The sequence below is a fragment of the Eretmochelys imbricata genome, chromosome 9 (genome assembly GCF_965152235.1).
Source record: "Eretmochelys imbricata isolate rEreImb1 chromosome 9, rEreImb1.hap1, whole genome shotgun sequence".
In the NCBI taxonomy this organism is placed as follows: domain Eukaryota; kingdom Metazoa; phylum Chordata; order Testudines; family Cheloniidae; genus Eretmochelys; species Eretmochelys imbricata.
The window spans coordinates 84616914-84639768 of record NC_135580.1 but is presented as its reverse complement, the minus strand read 5'-3'; the positions used below and the strand labels follow the sequence as shown (position 1 = coordinate 84639768).

The following is a 22855-nucleotide window of genomic DNA, read 5'->3' as shown; positions in this document are numbered from 1 at the left end:
GTTACGCAGGGAGTTGTAGCTGTTGCACAGCTGTTCCAGGAGGCACTCTAGACAGCTGCATTCCACGGGGCCCTGGGCTGGAACCTGGAGTAGAGGGTGGGCCTGGGCCCCCCCCCCCCCCCCAAACCTCCCAACTCCTGGTCAGACACAGGAGGAGTTGACCTGGACTGTGGCTTCATGAAAATGGCCAAACTGAGGGCTGCCGTGAAGCTCCAAGGTGAGCAAATCCGCCAATAAGCGCAAGACCCACCAAGGTAGAGGAGGAACTTTGTCTCCTTTGAAAGTATTAAAATAGCCAAGTGTCTCCCTCTGTCCTGCACTTACTCTAGAGAAATATACTATGCAAATATCCTTATCTATTAGGGGTGGTTGCCTTGCCATGTTATAAGGGTTATCGCCATTCTGGAACACATTCTTTATCTTATTAATTATCAATGGCTGTATGGTCCAGATCTGTGAACCAACTGGTAAGCGGAGTCTTTGATCAGTTATTTAGTCATCCATTTCCCTTGATTTGTCTGAACAGTACCTCGTTGTTTTTTAGATGATAAATGTTGTATCCTTTGTCATAAGTTTAACAAGTCATACTTGAGAGATCAAACACTGGATGCATCTTATGTGGATGCACTTTATCTAATTCTTTTAATGGTTATTTCCCCCCCCCCCCTTTTTTTGGTAGAAATAATTTCCACATCTTCATCCCTGCTCTATTCAAAATGTATTCAAGTATCCTGAACTCTTTATGATAAAGAGTCTGATCCTGTTCCCATTGAAGTCAATTAAGTCTTACCATTGATTTCAATGGAAACAAGATCTGTCTCAAAGCCACAACAGGACTGATGACAGGGAGCACTTATCCTGATCCCTTGCAAGAATAAATGTTTCCAAAAGTCCTGTTATTGACATTACAGGGGTTATAAGAGCACTTCCACCCACTTTCTACAGTTGAACCCAGGCTAGCTTTCTTTTTTGGAGACCCCTCAAATGTCTGTGTTTGATAAAATCTGTAACAGCCCTTGGGCTGAAGATCCTTGAGCTAAGCCAGCCCTGATTACAAGAGGAACCCCATCTGAGGGGAATCAGGTGATCTAATATAAAAGGCAGGAGGAAGCTGCAGCTGGGTAGCTAAGAGGAGCAGACAGACAAATCTCTGGATGGAGTGGAGGAACTGGAACTAAGTATGAAGTGGATTATGATTTTGGATTTTATGTTGAGGACTCATTGAGGATTGTTTGGATTATTTTGTGATTAAGGACTCTGAAGTTTGTGTGGAACTTCATTTGATGTTAAACCAGCCCCAGAAAAGGGTGCTGTGAGCCACAGCAGAGTCTAAAGGGCTCCCCAGATGAGGCTACCAGGGGTAGGCTGCTTGCAGAGCAACCTTTGGCCAGATGCTCAGGAAGTGGCTACATCTCTCTATAGTCAAATATCTCCTTGCTCTTTATCGCTGCTGCCTGTCTTTTGGGCTGTAAGCTGTTCAAGGCAGGGTTTGGGTTTTCCTATATATCTGTATAGTACCTAGTATGCTTTAGTTCCAATGTCATAGAATTATGGTAATTGGCTTATTTATAGCTGGAGTAAAATAGCAACTGTTTTACAGAAGTGCTTAATTAGCTGCCACGGGCAAGAAAGCTGGTATGACTAGTTCAGACTGGCTTTATAGAACTCTCCCAGCAGTGTCAGCAAAATCCATTTAATGAAACACAAGATTGCTGATCAGTCAATGAGAATTTATTCTGACAATTAGCTATCTCTAGGGTCACTCTTGCTTAGCAACTTGGAAGAGATAATTGTATGCTCATCATGTGAAGCACAGTCCATTGTATGTCTACTGTATAAATCTTAAGTAGTTACTAACAAAAGAATGCCCTGTCTTGTCAAAACATTTAGGATCAGATTTTTGGGGTTTTTTTAAGGCCGCTTTGGGGTGCATAAGTGGCACTAAGTAACCTTAAATGGCTGGAGAAGATGTCTCTGCTAGCAGAAAACTGGCCTCCTAGACCAGCCACTGCCCCTTCCTCCCCAGAGTAAGGGCAGGGGGTGCCATTCTGGAGATGTTGTGAAGCAGAACTCTACCCAGTTCTCATCTAGCCTAAGTTACAGCCGCTTCTGTGCGAGTCTAGCCAGGGCCAGTTTACAGCTTTCCGCTTCCATCAGCATCCCCTACTGTGCTGGAGCATTGGCTAGAGCTAGGGCAGGATGGCAAATCTGCCCCTTATGCCCATCCCACTATTAAAGAGGAATGAGCATATCTGAAGCACAGTTAACTGGTTCCTTCTGTGGATTGATCACAAAGATGCAGCACTAGCTGTATCTTGTATCCGTGTCCCTTCAATAAGCAAATTAGTCAGGTGCAGTTATAAAGTAATTCTTTAGTGGACTATACAACTAAATAGGCTAGGCCAATTTACAGGGGTCCCATCTCCTCTTAATTTACTCAGAGGCTCTTTGTCCAGCGTGTTTCTCTTCTTCCTCCATAGAAGCTGGAAAAACCATTGTCAAAATGCTCCTCAGTATTGTCTTGTTCCTTCCTTGATTAAGATACTTGCCCGTTACAAGAACTAGCAGCAGGTTGCGTTGCTGTAAACGTTGGAAAGAATGGTATTGTGGCAAAATGATCCCCATCTAAACTATTTGCAAAGGCATTTAAGTTAGCAAGGAATTTCCTAGGGACTCCTTGAACCAGGAGTAGAGTTACACTGGTTTCCATTAAAGTCTTTTTGTTTTGCCTTTGGAACTGTGTAGCTTTATTGGCATGTATCTCTTGTCTGCCATAGTCACCATCAGCTTTCTATTTGCTTTTGTGAGCAATTCAAGGTGTTGACTTTGATCTCTAAAGTCCTGTTTGGTTTGGACCCTTGCTTCTTTATAGATCACATCTCTCTGTGCGGCATAATAGTTGAGATCAGCTGGTATGGTCCCTAGCTATTAATGTCTGGGGCTTGTGACCAGGTGTTCAGAGAGGGAAACCCACTGTGCCATGGAAATCAATTCACCATTGTTCCCCTGTTTACTGACTTTCAGGACACAGTCTAAAGTCAGTCTCTTCACTCAGGCTTTCCTGTGAGGTCAGATGGCTGGAAAGACTCAGTGACTTTGCTGAATTTTTTTATGTTGATTATAGTTTTTGCTGTGCATGTGCTGGCAGGCCCAAAGATGGGTGAATTTTATAAAGCTATAAATAAATAAACCCAGGGAGATCATTCAAGCTTGATCTTCATTCTGAATGAATCTACTATCCACGTCTTTAAAGTTTCAATTCTCTATTGTTTGCTATCCATGTAGTAATTCTTATAATCTAAGTGTGGAGAAAAAATACCTCTTCCATTTAATTGTCTGTTAATGTACTTTTATGGAAAACTCAGTCTTTTGTATAAATATTATTAGATTTTTTTTATCCTTAAAATCCATCTTCAATTTTCCTTTAACATTTAGCTGTTTCCTTTAGCATTTAATGACAACCCCCTGAAGCCACAGTTAAATGTCACAACAAAAAAAATTGGTGGTTGAATTCTTCAGAAAAAGGAAATTAAGGAGAAAAACCCTTCCTTATGCTAATCACTGATATTATTCATTCTCCTCCTCTGACAGGCAAGTTTCATTGCCACTCTGTTTAAAAACACTGATCTTTAAAAAGGTCTCACTGAAAACAGTGAGCCCGGTAAGCTAGTAATAAAATAGAGCAAGAATTTCAAACTCAGTCGAGATGTTGGGTTTTTTCCCCATGTAGTCATTGCATCCCATACTAGGCGAAATCAGGGACGAATTTGGTCTGTTGTGACCATGTGTAGCTGTTTCCAAAAGACTGCCTCTCGCTGTGCACCATGCAGTAGCAGCTCTGGTCAGTGCAGACGCAGCAACAAACGGAGGAACTTGAGAGGTGATTGTTCTCAGGGAAGGCTCTTTGGCTTGAAATGCACTGCTTCTGGAGTGAGGCTTCTTCCCCTATGGAAAGATGCAAGACTTGCCTTTTTTAATACGGACAAAGAGGCATAGCAATTCCTATAGTGGATCAGAGCCATAGTCCATCTAGTGCAGTATCTTGTCTCCAACAATGGCTAGTATCAGATGTTTCAAAGGAACAAACCTTCCAACAGCCAAGACTCTGATCCTGCAAAACACTACTGAAACGTATGAGTAGTCCAGCTGAAGTCAATGGAACTACTCAACCTAAAAGTTAAGCATGTTTGCAGGATTGAGGCTCAAGTACAGTAAATGGTTCTGTCATAAATATAAAGGGAAGGGTAAACCCCTTTGAAATCCCTCCTGGCCAGGGGAAAGCTCCTCTCACCTGTAAAGGGTTAAGAAGCTAAAGGTAACCTCGCTGGCACCTGACCAAAATGACCAATGAGGAGACAAGATACTTTCAAAAGCTGGGAGGAGGGAGAGAAACAAAGGGTCTGTGTGTCTGTCTGTATGCTGGTTTCTGCAGGGGATAGACCAGGAATGGAGTCTTAGAACTTTTAGTAAGTAATCTAGCTAGGTATGTGTTAGATTATGATTTCTTTAAATGGCTGAGAAAAGAATTGTGCTGAATAGAATAACTATTTCTGTCTGTGTATCTTTTTTGTAACTTAAGGTTTTGCCTAGAGGGGTTCTCTATGTTTTTGAATCTAATTACCCTGTAAGATATCTACCATCCTGATTTTACAGGGGGGATTTCTTTATTTCTATTTACTTCTATTTTTATTAAAAGTCTTCTTGTAAGAAAACTGAATGCTTTTTCATTGTTCTCAGATCCAAGGATTTGGGTCTGTGGTCACCTATGCAAATTGGTGAGGCTTTTTATCCAACATTTCCCAGGAAAGGGGGGGTGCAAGTTTTGGGAGGATTGTTCATTGTTCTTAAGATCCAAGGGTCTGGGTCTGTAGTCACCTAGGCAAATTGGTGAGGCTTTTTACCAAACCTTGTCCAGGAAGTGGGGTGCAAGGTTTTGGGAAGTATTTTGGGGGGAAAGACGCGTCCAAACAGCTCTTCCCCAGTAACCAGTATTAGTTTGGTGGTGGTAGCGGCCAATCCAAGGACGACGGGTGGAATATTTTGTACCTTGGGGAAGTTTTGACCTAAGCTGGTAAAGATAAGCTTAGGAGGTTTTTCATGCAGGTCCCCACATCTGTACCCTAGAGTTCAGAGTGGGGGAGGAACCTTGACAGGTTCTAATCCTAGTATGTGAGAAGAGCCTAGAATCTTAATCTTCTTTATCATGTTTTTGAGATACTTAAATTCATGTAATGGCAGCTACATACGACTGTGATGAGCACTTTAATAATGTGTAATTTTTAAAGGAAGCATTTTTTCTTTTACCAGATTCAGTTCTCCATACTCATTTGAACTATAGTATTTTCCTGATATGCTCAAAGGATATTTAGTACAGCTGAATCCTTTATCACATGGACACACAAAGAAACGTCTCCGGTTCTCAGAAGTGTCCTAGAAGTTGCATCAGTGTCGTCAAGAAAACAATTTTGCCTATTTGCTCTAATATGGACAGAATGGCTAGGCTCCAGATGAAATATTAACCAAGTTTTTCTGTCTGTTGCACATAACAGATGTTTGTTTCCTTTCTCTTTTGCAGCCAATGTTTGCATCTATCAATGCTACAGTGTTTTTGTATGGAGGAAAACTAATTTAACCTCAGGAAACAAACGACATAAATGTTCCACTGAAAGCTGGTTCACACATCGTTATCTAAACAGACTCACTCACTTACTGCTTTATAACTAAACCTTCAGCTCACTGATTTAAAAACATGAGAATTTGACATGCTTTTTTAAAGCATTTATTTTGGATGCTTTGTGTTGACATTTAATTATCTTGATACTCCCTGACATGTGTTCTTGCTACATTAGCTGACAGAAATATGGATAAATGGAGCAGCCTACTAACTTCTTCCTAGAAGATACATGCTAATGAGTCCACACTAGAGGAAATCGGCAAGTATGCTACTTTCTGGGCTTTTCAGTTGAGTAAACAAGCCTTTCTTTCAATTAATTAAACAAATGTACTTCATCAACTACTTAATGTGCAGAAGATCAGAATGATTAATGACAATCACTGTGGAACTGGATTTATGATGGCCCATGGAAGGTTGGACTAGGCTCACCCATTATGGCTTAGCCAGAAGGAATAGCGGCTGACCTTTGAGTTGTTCTTGGTGCAAAGGTAACCTCCCAAGTGTGAACCAGACTTACAACAAGGCAGCAATATTTGCCTGACACAATTAATACATGATAAGTGTAAGTAGTCCCAGTTTCTCAGCTAAGTGTTTACAGTGGAGACTGTCCCAGTTCCAGCAGGGTCACTGACTGTGGCCGGGAGGCAGGGCTTGGGGGAGTGGGTCTGTAGGAAATCTAGGGGTGGTGCTGGGCTGTGAAGGGGCAGGGAAGATCTGTGTGTGTTGGGGCACTAGGGAGTGGGTGTTCTGTGGGGGATGCTGGGCAGTTGTGGTTGGGATGTGGGCAGGGGTGGTGTTGTGCAGGGCGCTGTGCATTTGTGGGTGGGTCTGGGCATAGGGAGTCGGGGTGTTTGGGGGGGGGGGTTGGAGCTGTGTGGTGTGACATAGGCCCACCCCCAAGGGGAAGGAGCTTGCTGGCAGCAAAGGGCCGGGCAGGCCACTGTGCGTCTGGCAACTGCCAATTTGTAAATAGTACCCTCACATTGGGCAGAGTGGGGCTTGCCATGCCATGCCCCATTGCCTCTGGCTGGCCCATCACTCCAGGGACTGACCTCCCCACGCCACGCTCCATTGCCCTCATGGGGGGCCACAAATATGTTTGGCGCCGGATCCACAAAAGGTTAATCCGGATTTTGCCTCTGTTCCCATGGAGTCAATGGGAGACTTACAACTGACTTATTAGGAGCAGATAGGAACCTTCTTTATTCTTGGGATGGAAGACATTTATATAAATTATCCTTTTAAATTCCTATATTTTTGCATTTCCTCACAGATTAAGTTTAGATCTCACTATGATAGGTGTCTGAGAAATACAATAAACTGAGCCACCGACAGGCAAGCAATCCCATGCCAAGTAATAGGAAGCACAAGCCTCAGCCATGTGTGCAAACATCAGACACAGCAATTTATTTCCTTTTAGGTGATCAATTCAATTATTGACATAAGAGATGTCTGTTTACAATGGCTTTCAGGAAAGTGATAAGATATCCAGTGAAAGGCAGAGAAGGAACAGCAAATAGGAAAGGCTTATCATTTTGCCAGTAAGAGGATTGTATGTGCATTAAAGAGTGTAAACTCCACAGGGCAGGAACCATGTGTTCTGATTTATTAGCAGAGCACCGTGCACATCAGCAGTAGTATGGGCCTGATTCAAATTCCACTGAAGTCAGTGAGGGCTCGATAGAATGAGCCTGCTCTTTAGGATCAATGTTCTTGTTTTAAAATGTTCTTGGGCTTTCCAAGGTAGGTCATGTTTTATTAATCAATGGCCCTACTGCATTACACGAGTACTTAGGCCTGGACTACACTGGGGGTGGGGTTTCGAACTAAGATACGCTATTTGCGTAGCTGAAGTCGAAGTATCTTAGTTCAAGTTCCCGCCCGTCCTCACGGCAGCGAGTTGACCGCGGTGGCTCCCCCGTTGACTCTGCTTACTCCTCCTGCCGAGGTGAAGTACAGGTGTCGATTCGGGGATCGGTTTATCGCATCTAGATGAGATGCGATAAATCAATCTATCGGGGATCGATCACTACCCGCCGATCCTGGTAGTAAGCTGGGAGCTCTCACTACTAACTATAGGATTCATCTGAAGTCTGACTGGTCACTGTATTCAGGTAGAAGTAGTTTGCAGATGTGAGGATACAGTGGCAAACTCTTCTTGGAGCAGTACACTCCATCTTGAAAAATAAGTTTTTGCTGAAATCTTCTTTGGTTTTAGTAAGAAGTCTGTAATCCATTTCATCTTGATAATGTTTAAGATGAGCCCTTAATAAATCCTGAGATTTATTCATATAATTAACTTCATCTGTTACAAAGATCCTCTTTGTTCATACTAATAAAAGTGAGGGCTTTGTCTGCTGCTACTGATTCCACTTTTCAATTTAAAAAGGGGGCTGTTATGGTAATCTTTGATATGTCTGCTAGTAGCCTTGCTTTCCTATTCTAGTGGGCTTCTAATTAATTCAACACTAAGATTAAGATCTAAGATATTCTATAAGGACTTTCCCTGAGACTTATGCCCAGCTATAATACTGACCTTACCTAAAAGGACAGGCTACTCAGTCTGGAAATGCAACACTTAGGTGGATCAGTTTCAAACGTGTGTGTGTGTTTCCTCTGGTTATATACTGTAATTCTCACTGCTTTCACTTCTTCATTTTGTGCCTTTGGCTATAAATTTAATTCATCTCTCTCTCTCTCCAAAGAAGGTTCCCTATAACACTGGATTCTATTTTTAAAAATAAACCAAAACTCTCTCACAAGAAGCTCAATGCTAGGCTTGCAGTTCTCTTCTCTACCCACTTTTCTCAAAGCAATAGACCATAGTTTATGAACAGTAGCACAGAGTATTCTGTCTCATCAGGACAGCCTATAGCTTGTTTCTTTCTTTGTGTGTGTGTGTGTTTTTTTTTTTTGCTGCCCTGAACAACTTGAAACATATCCATCCCTTCCGCTCCCTCAACTATGTACAATAAAACCATCACTGTTGCCACAAACACCACCCAGATCTGCTTTATATTAGAGACAGCAGTCCAATTCCCTGTTACTATGTTTCTTCCAATTTTCTCATCTTTTGTAGGGTCTATCTCAGGGACTTCTTTCCTAAACCCTTCTTTTGTGAAGAGAAACTGACCTACTAAGCTGCTTAATACACTATTTTAAACTCTCCTATGTAGTATTTATCTTACAATACATATAAATGTGGAGCTGGAGGGGACCCTAAGAGGTCACCAAGTCTATTCCCCTGTGCTGGGGCAGGACCAAGGTATTTGTCCAACCTGTTCTTAAAAGCCTCTAATTATGGGGATTCCACAACTTGTCTTGGAAGCCTATTCCAGAATGTAACTGCCCATGTAATTAGAAAGCTTTTTTCTAAAATCTAACCTAAATCTCCCTTGCTGCAGATTTAAGCCCATTATTTCTTATCCTACTGTCAGTGGACATAAAGAATAACTGATCACCATCCTCTTCATAACCATCCTTAACATATCTGAAGACTGGGAGAAGTAGGACAGTCTGCTTTTAAACAGAGGAGGAGAACTAGTTTTAAAAAAACCCCAAAAACTACTTGATAATAGAGTTAGAAAACCTCTCAAACAACCACTTTTTAAGAATTGTAAGAATATATGAAAGCGTCCCTTTGGCTTCACAAACACAGAAATGTTAATCTTAGCATTTCAAGGAACAGGAGACTGATTGGATACTATCCCCTATCCTTTTTGTGCTGCTAAATGATGCAGTGCACCCAGTATTTCCAAAAGCATTCCATAAGTGGTAATGTAAGGAAACCAAGAAAATAGCACTAAAACATTCTCTCTTCTCAAAGAATATTCATTGCAATAAAAACATATTTGCCTTTTGTTAAAGATAGAATTTGTTTTAACTGAAAATCAACTGCAATGTTGTTTAATGTATGAAATTTTAAAGGTTTCACATTGAAATTGTAGCAATAATTTCACACCGCACTGCCACTTCACAATTCAATAATTTTCATAACTCTACAAAGAAGGTCCTGATTTTCCAGACTTTATATTATAACCAAGAATAAATACTGCCCTAGAAATTAAGTGTTTACATCTGAGACCTGTTCTAATATTATAACCTGTAAAAATCTTAATGGCACAGAAGTTCAAGTTTCTATAACTTTGTAACCCTCTGGATGACAAAGCATCTTGGTTTTGAAGAAGAATTCTCTATCTGAGGACAGGTACAACACTCTACCACAATGATTAAATTTGTAAAAAGACAGATGGCTACTTGACATGTCCTTAAATATTTAAATTTAAACTAATGTTGCTTTTAGAATTATTGTTTTACAAAAAGAAAAGGCGTACTTGTGGCACCTTAGAGACTAACAAATTTATTAGAGTATAAGCTTTTGTGAGCTACAGCTCTCTTCATCGGATCTGATGCTCAAATAAATTTGTTAGCCTCTAAGGTGCCACAAGTACTCCTTTTCTCTTTGCGAACACAGACTAACACGGCTGCTACTCTGAAACCTGTTTTACAAAAGTCACTCTTTGAAATACCAGATTTTTATAAACAGCTAGTAACAGTACTTACATATTTTTCTAAATGCTAGGTATGCCAAGTCTCTAGATCAGTGGTGGGAACAGTGAACCACGGGCACCGGGAGCTGCAGGCAGCAGTGCAAATGTAAACAAATGGTCTGGCAGCCTGCCAGTGGATTACCCTGACAGGCCACCTTGTGGCCTGCCTGTTACCCACCACTGCTCTGCATCTTAACACAATTTTCCTGTTCTATAACACAAGTTAAAAATATTAAAGACCAGATACTAAGGGGATATACAGAAAACACCCACATCATTAATAAACTTTGCTCTTCCTCCCACGGCTTCCTTATGTAGAAGTCTGTCAATTACTAGATACAAAATATCACCTAAATTCCTCCTTTTTTGACCTTGCCTCAGCTCAAATCCATATTCATACCTCAGTGCTCAATAATACTCAGCACCTTATAAGTTCAGGCCCTCTGGTATTGCCCTCTTTTATGGATTTACTTAAGTCCCATGCTAGCCAGACTACTCCCTATAATTATAGGATGCAGGCTTTTTCTGCCCGACTGATTTCTTATCCACCTCAAAATTCAATTCAAAATCCCTCCTGGTTTTCTAATTTACAGATTTACACATTTCTGTCTATATAACGATTCAGCATTTCTATACCACTTAACCAGTTCATCACCTACACCCCCATAGAGATAGCATCTTTATTTACTGATGGGAAAGTTCAGATAGAGATGGCTGGGGCAGGAGTTTCTGCCTTCCAGTATCATGCTGAAATCACTGGACAAGACTGATCCGGTAATGTTAATATCCACCTATTTCCCCACCTTTTCATTCCACAACTCCAACCCTAAGAGAGAGGTTTTTGGGAAATCTTGGTGGGAGTGAGAGGGCAAGGAAGGGAAAAAAGTATATTCCATTCACTACTGTTACCTCATCCTATCTAGAGCTTTAGATCCTACAGCCACACATTGTGCTGGTGGCTTCCTGGCTCCATGTGTCCTTCCCACCATTACATCTACAACATGTATTCAAGAAGGTGTGAGTGACAAAGGAAAACCAGTCTGGTGCTGCTATTTCACCTGATATGCAGTTTTATTTATAGAGCAACAGGAAAAAGTGTGTTAATAAACAAAAAAAAACCCAACTACATACCTTATTTTGTTTTTTAGGTCTGACATGGCATCTGTATCTTTAAATTCTCTTGCAATTTGCACTGTTCCATAACCCCCACCTGCAAAGGCAAGGCCAACTGTATTTGAGGAATGATTTCTGACAAATAGAAATACAATACACATAGGTTGCTAGATAACATAAGAGAAGCCTTGTACAAAATTCTCATATTTGTTCCCTCATTTTTTGTTCACAGTTGACTTAACCAATAAGCTTTTATAGTGGGTTTTTCAACCAATAGTTGCCAAGTGGTTGAGGCAAATAACTTCCTCCCTATTTTAATGGGGTGGGGGGAGACTGAGGGTAAATAACTTGTCCAGGGTAGCACTGAAGGCTATGGCAGAGCTGACTGGAGGTCCTAGAATAACTACAATGAAAGTGGTCTTATTTACAAGTCCTTATCTATACTAGTTTGCCTTTGTAGTTTATTTTGAAAATTGAATGTACCTGATGCTGACAATTATGAAGATGGAGGGCCTTAACTGTTGCATTGGAATACAGAACTGGCACACACATGCTATAATAAGACAGACCAAGTTTTTTCACAGCACAATATGTCTTAAGTAGTGACATTATTATTTTTAAGTTGAGGTTGGCAGCAAGAATTGGTTCAGATCATCATACACAGTGGGTGGAATCTTTGAGAAAAGTTTTATCACATGAGACAGTTGTCTAGATATGTTCACTTAAAGTCCTACCAAGTTTGACAGCATCCCCTTAATCCCACAATTCTACTTTAGTACTAATCTTTCCTATGGCAGCAAAATTATACAAACACATTTTATAAGTACACTACACAGCTACAGGCCAGATAGAGTTAGCTCTTGCCAGTTCTTAAGATCAAATTTGCAAAACGAGGGTTCTATTTGTGTGCATATAACTTTGCATCCACAATGATTTGCAGTGCCAATGCACACACAAAATTCAGCATGTGTATACTGAGTATAAGAGGAGACAGAGTCACTTCTGTTTGAGAACACAGTGATAGTACAGAAAAGTTTCCCTTCAGGGTTGTGAGCACTTTAAATATATGCAAATTGGGGGGGGGCAGTTGAAGCCCCTTTTGAAAATTTGGCCTTTAATGGTGCAGCAGGTGAAGTAGTGGGCTGCTACATCTACTATGACCCTTTGCTTTGGAGGCACTTGCACTAGAAGCTGGTCCTTCTCATGGTAGTTGTGCTGTTTTTGATGAACTGATTCGACAACAACTACAATTATGATCATGAGAAAACAACCCCATCCACGCCAGCATTTAATACAGGAAACAGCTCTAGTAACCCCATTGCAGAAGTGCTGTGTGGTTTGTTTGGTTTTTTTGGGTGGTTGTTTGAAAACAGCACGAAGGAATCTGTCCTTCTACCTTTTTTTCACTCTCTTTCCTGCTCCAGTGTCTGGGATTAAAACAAAACACATGGGCATTTTAAAGATGTCTGAGCTGGGGCATAAAGGAGGTAGTGGCAGAAGCAAGAGGGAGCAGGTTGGGCCAGTGGCATTGAAACAGTTTTTATAGTGGGGGTGCTGAAAATCATTGAACCAAACGGTAAATCCTGTATATGAGGAAATCACTTTAAGTTCCATCACCCAGGAGTTGTGGTGAGTGAAGAGGAGGCAAGAAGTGGGAAGCATAAGGAGGAGACTGATGGCACGAGGTGAGTGGAGGAGGGCTGAAGGAGGAAGGAGGGTGCAGGGGTGGGTGAGGGGAGGAGGAAATGGAATGAGGGGAGGAGGAAAGGGGCAAAGGAGGGCGCGGGGGGGTGAGTGAAGGAAGGTGCAGAGGGTGAAAGGGGGAGGAGGATGCAGAGGTGAAGGAGGGCGCACAGGGTGAGTGGAGGAGGAAGGATGGCACAAGGAGGGGAGGAGGAGGAGGAAGGAGGGCGCAGTGGGTGAGGGGAAAAGGGGTGGAGGAGGGCACAGGGGGTGAAGGAAGGTGTAGAGGGTGAAAGGGAGAGAAGAGATGAAGGCAGGCACTGCAGGGGGGGAGGGGAGAAGGCAGCAGGAATGAAGGAGGGCACCGGGAAGAAGGGAGCAGGACGAAGGAGAGGGGTGGGGAGAGAAGGCAGCAGGGGTGAAGAAGGTTGCAGGGGGTGAGGGGAGGAGGAAGGAGGGCGCAGGAGAGAAGGTGGTGAGGGGAGGAGGAAGGTGCAGAGGGTGAAAGGGGGCGGTAAAGGTGGGCAAGGGGGGTGAGTGGAGGAGGAAGAGGGCAGCAGGGGTGGGTGGAGAAGGGGGAAGAGGCAGCAGGGGTGAACGGGGTTGCAGGGGGTGAGGGGAGGAGGAAGGAGGGCGCAGGGGAAAGGGGGTGAGGGGAGGAGGAAGGTGCAGAGGGTGAAAGGGGGAGGTAAAGGCGGGCAAGGGGGGGGTGAGTGGACGAGGAAGGAGGGCGCAGGAGGAGAAGGGGGAAGAGGCAGTAGGGCTCAGTGGATGGGGAAGGAGGGCGGCAGGGGCGGGTGGAGAAGGCGACAGCAAGAGGGCGGAGGAAGCGGGGAGCGGGCGGCCCGGCGCAGCCAATCGGGGCCGGTTCATCCCTGTCTCGGTGTGAGTCAGGCGCGGCGCTGGGGTGATGTTGCTGCGCCGGGCAGGGACTGGGAGAGCCGCCCGCGCCACAACCGGGGCGGGCGCCCCCTGCTGCCTGGGCAGCTGCTGCTGCCGCCGCCTGCAGCCGCCGCTGGCCCCGTAGCCAGGGGCGCTAGGCCTGCCCGCTCCCGGCGCGCTGAGGGATCCGACCCCTCGGCGCGCGGGGCCCGGGGCGGCGGCAGGGGCCGCGCGGGGCGGACACCAACGGGAGGAAGGGGGCGGGGCCCGGGGGCGGGGCTGCCGGTTCCCCTCCCGCGCTGAGTGGTTCCCTCTCTCCGCAGACGCGCCGCCGAGGGAGCAGGGCTCGGGGCTGCCGGGCTGGGTGCGGCTAGCTCCTGCCGGGGGTCCCCGCTTTTCATGCTCCGCCAGCCAGCCCGCATCCTGGCTGGGGTCCCGCCCTGGTCCGACTTGCTCCGGCACAGCGAGGGCGAGCAGGAGAGGCAGCACCGCGCCATGGCCCGCTACAGCCTCAGCAACCTCCTGGACTGGCTCTACGGCGGGGTGGACCCCAGCTTCGCGGGCAACGGGGGGCCCGAGTGCGCCGCCTTCCTCACCCCGCAGCAGCGCCTGCTGGAGAGCCTGGTCTTCCTCACCGTGGGCGTCCTGGAGATCCTGGTGTCCCTGCGGAAGATCAGGCGGCAGCTGCCCTCCAGGGAGGAGAGAAACCATCCGGCCCAGCAACCCCAGGCCAAGCAGGAGAGCCTGGGCAAGAACCTGCTGTTAGTGGCCCTCTGTCTCACCTTCGGCCTGGAGGTGGGGTTCAAGTTCGCCACCAGGACGGTCATCTATCTGCTGAACCCCTGCCACGTGGTCACGATGTTGCAGGTAAGAGTTATGGGTCACCTCTGTCCGCGCTGGGAAGTTGGAATCGACCCCCTTCTCTCAGCTCACTCACCTCATGCGTGGAGAGACGCTAGCAAGAGGTGCCTTGCCAAAAGCCACCTGTTAGGATGTGAATGGGGTGTGGGGTGTCCTGTGGGAGGCTGATAGGATGCTGCTGCAGCCAAATCCCACGTTTAAAAATCTCTCACTATGTCATTAGAAACATCTTGAATATATTAGGTATTAATTGAAAGTTTTTGAAATAATCTGAAGAACTTTTTGCCCTTGTATTGCCTTTGGCCCTGATGAAGCAAAGATTTAACCTGCCTGCTTAACAGTATACACTCGGGACAGTTGTGTTGACTTCAATGGGGTTCTTTATTCCCATACTTTACATATTGCAAGTTATTGTAGGAGCAGATCCCTTGTTTGCATCTTGTATTTGTTCATGCTGTGAAAATGAAAAGAAAGTAGTCAATTTCATTTCCTGGCTCTGATACACCAGTCCAGGGCTGTAGTGTTAGGGTTGCAAACACAGCAGGGGAGTGTGTGTGTGTACTATTTTCACTGGATTTTTTTTCAATGTTATGCAGATATTTCCCTTGGTTTTAGGCTTTAGATATGTATGTTCATCAATTTTTTTCACCACCCAGTACAAGATAAAATGATACAAATATCAGGAATTCAAGATCTCTAATGTTTAATAAGCTGTTATATCCGGGGAGGGCAAACTACAGCCCACAGGCTGGATCTGGCCTGTCGGGGATTTCAATCCGGCCAGTGGGATTGCCAGCCCTGTGGTGCAGCGGGGTTTAGGCAGACTCCCTGCCTGACCTGGCCCCACGCTGTTCCCAGAAGCCGTCATCATCATATCCCTGCATCCCCTGGGTGGGGGTGGGGGGGCGCAGAGGGCTCTGTGCGCTGCCCTCACCTGCAGACAACTGCCCTCTGCAGCTCCCATTGGCCAGGAACAGCCAACTGCAGCCAATGGGAGCTTTGGGGGTGTACTCGTAGGTGAGGGCAGCGTGCGGCGGAGCCACCTGCCCTGCCCCACCCTACCCCTGGGAGCCACTGCCGGACATGCTGGCCACTTCTGAGAGTGGTGCGGGGCCAGGGCAGACAGGGACCCTGCCTTAGCCCCGCTGTGTGTTGCTGTCATTCCGGAGCTGCTCGAGGTAAGTGCCGCTTGGACGGAGCCTGCACCCCGAATCCCTCCTGTACCCCACACCCCTGCCTTGTGCCCCCTCCTGCACCCCAGCCCTTTGCCCTGAGTCCCTTCCTGCACACCACACCCCCTCCTGCACACCAAGCCACAGCCCTACATTCATGGCCCTATATACACTTGCCCCACCCAGATGTGCAGGTTAACAAATCCAGGCTCTGACAGATCAAGCAAATTCCAGATAACACCAAGGGGACTCAAGCATCTGTTCTTATTACAGTAATTGCTAGGGCAGAGAGTCAGTCTTTTAAGGAGTGGGACTGAACTGTTTCCAGGGTTGTCAACTAATACCAATACTTTGAACTGCACCCGAAAACTAATTGATAGCCGGTGAAGATCCCATAACACTGATATAGTGTGTGAGCTGTGTGTCACACCATTTAATAACTTTTGCACTAGCTTCCCATAAAATGGTAATGATTCTTGGTGGAAGAGAGTAACATAGTGGCATAATCCATCAGTCAACAGTGTTAATGTAATGAAAAGTGGAAATTCTGCAAGGGCTTCATAAATATTTAAGCAATGAAATAATATAGCCATACTCCTCCGTGCATTGAGTATGTTGCAAAGTAAAATCTTTTACTGGAGGAAAGCTTTCTCCTAGAAGCTGTGGAGAGACTATCTAATATCATTAAAAGAAAAGGAGTACTTGCGGCACCTTAGAGACTAACCAATTTATTTGAGCATAAGCTTTCGTGAGCTACAGCTCACTTCATCGGATGCATACTGTGGAAACTGCAGAAGACATTATATATACTGTGGAAACTGCAGATACAAACGTTGGGGGGGGTGGGGGGGAGGAGGGTAGGAAAAAACAAGGGGAAATAGGCTACCTTGCATAATGACTTAGCTACTCCCAATCTCTATTTAAGCCTAAATTAATAGTGTCCAATTTGCAAATGAATTCCAATTCAGCAGTTTCTCGCTGGAGTCTGGATTTGAAGTTTTTTTGTTTTAAGATAGCGACCTTCAGGTCTGTAATTGCGTGACCAGAGAGATTGAAGTGGCGGATGTGCAGGTGAACGAGCCTCTGATAGTGTGGCATTTGTGCTGGAAATGGCCCACCTTGATTTTCATACACATTGTAAGGAGAGTGGTCAGTTTGGATGAGCTATTGCCAGCAGGAGAGTGAGTTTGTGTGTGTGTGTTTTGGGGGGGGTGGGGGGTGAGAAAACCTGGATTTGTGCTGGAAATGGCCCACCTTGATTATCATACACATTGTAAGGAGAGTGATCACTTTAGATAAGCTATTACCAGCAGGAGAGTGGGGTGGGAGGAGGTATTGTTTCATGGTCTCTGTGTATATAATGTCTTCTGCAGTTTCCACAGTATGCATCCGATGAATTGAGCTGTAGCTCACGAAAGCTTATGCTCAAATAAATTGGTTAGTCTCTAAGGTGCCACAAGTACTCCTTTTCTTTTTGCGAATACAGACTAACACGGCTGTTACTCTGAAACCTATCTAATATCATTATGTCTTGAAGTATCTATTTCGTGCCCTTGAAGGGAATGGCATTTTGCAATAATACGGTATTTCTATATGTATTTAGAAAAGCTTGGCACCTAACAGCTCCTTAATTTATGTGTAACGTTTAGCCAATGCCTTTTTTATTAATGGTCTTTTTTTTCCATAATGAAAACAAAACATCCAACAGCTTTTTTACTCAGTCAGGTGCAAGTTCTTTTTAAAGCAATTTTTTCCAAACCTTGGTTTCTGACCAATTATCAGGCCTTTTGTAAGTGATGAATAAGATTATGCTGGGTCACCCACAGTTGGAGTTTAAATGGGACTCCTGTAATTTCAGCCTTTCACATTTGAAGGGCACAGGATTCCCATCTCAATATATGAAAACTCACAGAAGGAAAAAATCAGGTATAATTAATATTTATCTGGTGCCCAAAGTGCTTGAGGTACTTCACAGAATGTAGGAATGATTTAGGTCTCTGCCCTTTAATTTGTGTGTGCTTTTGAAGTAGACTGTATTTAGAGGTGCCTTTATTTAGATGAAAGCCTTTCTTGGTCCATGTTTTTGTAATAATCTTTTATGCTTTTAGAGAGATCTAATAGATTCTTATAGAGAACAGTAAGTATTACTGCATCCCTGAGATATTTTTAGTCCAGACCTCCCAGATGGCTGACAGAATGACAACAATGAGCTCGGAACAAAAATTGGCTGGTGTATTTTATTTTCAACTGGTCATTTTCCTCTTTGTTTCCCAGCTTGCTTAACCTTTCCTTCCCATATATTCCTTTCTAGTCTCTCTTGGTCTCTTCTTTCTTGTTCTTGTTCCCAAGTTTCTGGCTCCGTAATTGGTACAATCACTTTTCCAGGTGATGATCAGGAAATGAAGATTTTTCTATTGTCTAATTCTACAGTGAAAGTAAAAGGAAGTCTTCCTGGTTCCTCATAACTCCTGTTTACTGGAGTCTTCTCCTCACTTGCTAGTTCAAGTCTTTTGGGGGTTACCTCGACCCCAGCTTCAACCCCTTCAAGATGGCTGTCTTGCACTACAACACATCTTGCATTATATCCACTGCTAATGAACTGGTTAATGCAGAGATTATTTCTACGTAATCTCAATTTGTTCCCAGTACCGTCCCTAAAAACATATGAAGTGAGCTGTAGCTCACAAAAGCTTATGCTCAAATAAATTTGTTAGTTGCTAAGGTGCCACAAGTACTCCTGTTCTTTTTGCGAATACGGACTAACACGGCTGCTACTCTGAGTACCTTCCCTGCTATTTGCCCTCCTGCCCCCGACTCCACCCTGGGGTTAAGAAGGAACTCTCTTTTGTTGCCCTCCTACAGGTAAACCAGACTGCTTTTTTGAGTTACAGTGAACTGAAACTCGAGGCTAGCCGAGAGGTTATGTTCCTGGGAGGCTACAGTAGCTGAAGTCCCATAAGAGCTTACCTTCAACTTCAGTCCTGTTGATCTCTTAACTGTCACAGTGCTGAAGCTGACCCGCAGAACTTCTCTGCAGACGCCCATCTTTGAGATTGGCACTCTATGGAGTACTAACCCTTTCTTGATTTTTCCTAAGGTTTCTGATGATCTTCTGCAGAGCTTCATAAAACTAGAGTTAAATTAATCTTGATAGCAATCATGGGCAAGAGGTCAATATTTTTTGGATGATTAGAGGATTACATACTTTCAAAGGTCACTGAAGGATCTGAGAGAAACAAGGTGGGTGTGGTAATATCTTTTAGCTTCTGTTGGTGAGAGAGAGACTAACAGAAGTTGGTCCAATGAAAGATATTGCCTCACCCACTTTGTGTCTCTAATATCCTGGACTGACATGGCTACAATAACATTACATACAACAACTGAAGGACCCGGGCCTTTCTGTTGTAATAACTCTAGATTCATTCTCTTGCCTTCTCCATTCCAAACATCGTTAACTGTCTCTTATGTGATGATGATTTTTTGGAGGGGGGGGTAATGAATACTTAATCTGAAATTATATTTAAATAGTCTGGTCTCTGCCGTTCAGAGCTCTGGATTAGTGCTGTAGTAGTCTTACCGCCAGTACTCTCTTTCCACCTGCCTCTGACAAAGGCTACTCCAGTTGCCTTTACTTCCACATTTTCCCCTTTAAAATCATTGCTTCATATGCTTGACTCAGTAGTAACAGCATCCTAGGTGATAGTTAGTGCATCTTAAGCAGCAAGTTTCAGAGTAACAGCTGTGTTAGTCTGTATTCACAAAAAGAAAAGGAGTACTTGTGGCACCTTAGAGACTAACCAATTTATTTGAGCATAAGCTTTCGTGAGAGAAAAAAACCTTTTGTAGTGATAATCAAGGTCGGCCATTTCCACCATTTGACAAGAACATGTGAGGAACAGTGGGGGTGGGGGGGGGAGAATAAACATGGGGAAATACTTTTACTTTGTGTAATGACACTGGGAGTGGATTATCAGTACAAAAAGTTTTTTTCCTCTTCTGCTAGTAATAGCTCACCTTACCTGATCACTCTCGTTACAGTGTGTATGGTAACACCCATTGTTTCATGTTCTCTGTGTATATAAAATCTCCCCACTGTATTTTCTACTGCATGCATCCAGTGAAGTGAGCTGTAGCTCACGAAAGCTTATGCTCAAATAAATTTGTTAGTCTCTAAGGTGCCACAAGTACTCCTTTTCTTTTCATAATGAGAGATTATTTCAGGAGCTCTCAATGAGGCTCATTTCATTTCTCTATGATTGTTGCCTTTTTTTTGGTGAGGATGGTTTTCTTTTAAAGCTATGCCAGTCATGTTTCAGCTTCTATTCCAGCGTTGCTGTTTCGCCTTTTAAGATGGTTAGGGGAGAGAGTGACTCTCTGCCTTGCAGATCTTTTTTTTTCCATTTCCATCACAAAGAGACAGTTATTAGAACTGTGACAAAATTTATGCCCAGGGTAACTACTAACTTTCCATATCAATCAGGAAATTTATACTGCTGGATTTCAGTTCTGATTCTGCCTCAAGAAAGTGAGAGAGAAACTGGTGATATCTAGATTTCAGAATATTACTTCCATTTAAATACTGGATGTTGAGACTAGCATCAGACTACATAGCCTTTAATTGCCTGTCAGATGAGGGCATGCTGGACGCATCTGAGCTGTGGCACAAGCAGGTGTTGCTCCCTGTTGTATAAGGTTAGCCGTAGGATGTCAGGATGTCCCTACCCACCACAGGCAGAGTGGGATAAAGGACACAGAGAGAGACTTTTCTGACACCCAGGTCAATTCCCCAAGTAATGTAAATCCCAAGGTCAAATCCTGACTCCAATGAAGTCACTGGGAATTTTGCCATTTGCTTCAATGGGCCAGGATTTTACCTCAGGAATTTATTTAGTATGAGTAGTTAACATCTAAAGGTATCCAAGCAGGTGGATCCCTTCCCTACCTGTATCCCCCACAGGTTTTACGTTCCAGGCTCATTTTCAGTCCAGTAGAGACCACTTCCCCCTCTTGAGGGAGAAAAGCCAAACTGCTTCCCTTTATGATATGCTTTGGCAAATTAAGAGAGACAGCCAAAGCTTCCCTTTCCCACTGTTAGCCAAATGGCTTAGTCAGGCTTGCATAGCTTACTTCTGTCAGTGTACTGTAGCCAGCGTCTGCATTGTATCATGCATGAAGTTCATCCTTCAAGTAAGAGGAGGAAACTTTCCAGAGCCTGCTTTCTTGCCTTTTTTCTCTCCCTGGAGCCTAATCGCACCGCTCATCTGTCAGAACTTTAGTGTTGCAGACCTAACAAAACCAAAATGGGGAGGACAAGTTTAGCTTGTTAAGCATTGACTTGATTTCCCACCCTCAAATGCTTCCTTAATCCCCAGGTGTAGCTTGCCATGTTCCACTCCCATTGCTGATAACAGGCATTTGTCCTGTGTACAGCAAAGCTGAACTTGGTCTAGTGTGTCTCACTTGCTTGTTGCTAAGTAGATTAGGTCATGTTTGTCTGGAGATCTCCCACTTCCCTTTCTTTTAGATTGAGGGTAAAATTTTCAAAATGTAGGCTCTTGAGTCATCTAGATGCTATTTTCAAAAGTTACTTAGGTCCTATACCCTTGTGACTTTCAGTAGACAAAAGTCAGATGGACTTAAGTGCTTTTGAAATTTTACCCCTAGCTATTAAACTAGGGTTGCTGATTCAAGCTCTTATCTGGTTACAGTATAACAATAAACCCATATCAGTCTTCCTGGGAGCTTCTGTGTGCCTGCTACCGTCTTACTCCCTTCTTACTCCCTCACCAAAGGCTCTTAAAGTAAACTGTCATGGGATAAGAGGGAAGGTCCTCTCATTGACTGGTAACTGGTTAAAAGATAGGAAACAAAGGGTAGGAATAAACGGTCAGTTTTCAGAATGGAGAGAGGTAAATAGTGATGTCCGCCAGGAGACTGTACTGGGACCAGTCCTATTCAACATACTCATAAATGCTCTGGAAAAAGGGGTAAACAGTGAGGTGGCAAAATTTGCAGATGATACTAAACTACTCAAGATAGTTAAGTCCCAAGCAGACTGCAAAGAGCTATGAAAGGATGTCACGAAACTGGGTGACTGGGCATCAAAATGGCAGATGAAATTCAATGTTGATAAATGCAAAGTAATGCACATTGGAAAACCTAATCCCAACTATACATAAAAAATGATGGGGTCTAAATTATCTGTTAGCACTCAAGAAAGAGATCTTGGAGTCAGTGTGGATAGTTCTCTGAAAACATCTACTCAGTGTGCAGTGGCAGTCAAAAAAGCAAACAGAATGTTGGGAATCATTAAGAAAGGGTTAGAAAATAAGACCGAAAATATCATATTGCCTCTATATAAATCCATGGTACGCCCATATCTTGAATACTGTGTGGAGATGTGGTCTCCCCATCTCAAAAAAGATATATTGGAATTGGGAAAAGGTTCAGAAAAGGGCAACAAAAATTATTAGGGGTATGGAATGGCTTCTGAAAGAGGGGAGATGAATAATTAATAATAATTTAATGGGGCGTGGGAGGGGGTTCAGGGTGCAGGCTCCGGGAGGAAGTTAGGATGAGGGAGGGGACTCTGGGCTGGGGTTGGGGCACGGGAGGGGTGAGAGATCTGGCAGGGGGTGAGGGCTCTGGGGTGGACCCAGAAATGAGGGGTTCAGGGTGCAGGAGGGGACTTTGGGCTGGGACAGGGGGTTGAGGTGTGGGAGGGGGTTCAGGGTGCAGGCTCCAGGAGGAAGTTAGGGTGCGGGAGGGGACACTGGGCTGGGGCAGGGGGTTGGGGCATGGAAGGGAGGAGAGGTAGATACACTGGAGGGTAGGGATAGGATACAGAGGGCCCTAGACAAATTAGAGGATTGGGCCAAAAGAAATCTGATAAGGTTCAACAAGGACAAGTGCAGAGTCCT

The 22855-nt window shown here is 44.2% G+C and overlaps 1 protein-coding gene across 1 annotated transcript in view; it reads left to right on the top strand.

The window, feature by feature from the left end:
- Positions 1 to 14242: 14242 nt before the first annotated feature.
- The window catches only part of TMEM164 (transmembrane protein 164), an 84479-nt gene continuing 75866 nt past the window's right edge, over positions 14243 to 22855 (top strand). The window contains exon 1 of the mRNA XM_077827298.1: positions 14243 to 14769. Coding sequence (XP_077683424.1) covers positions 14302 to 14769 — 468 coding nt within the window. The 5' untranslated portion in view covers positions 14243 to 14301. The remainder of the gene's footprint in view (positions 14770 to 22855) is intronic.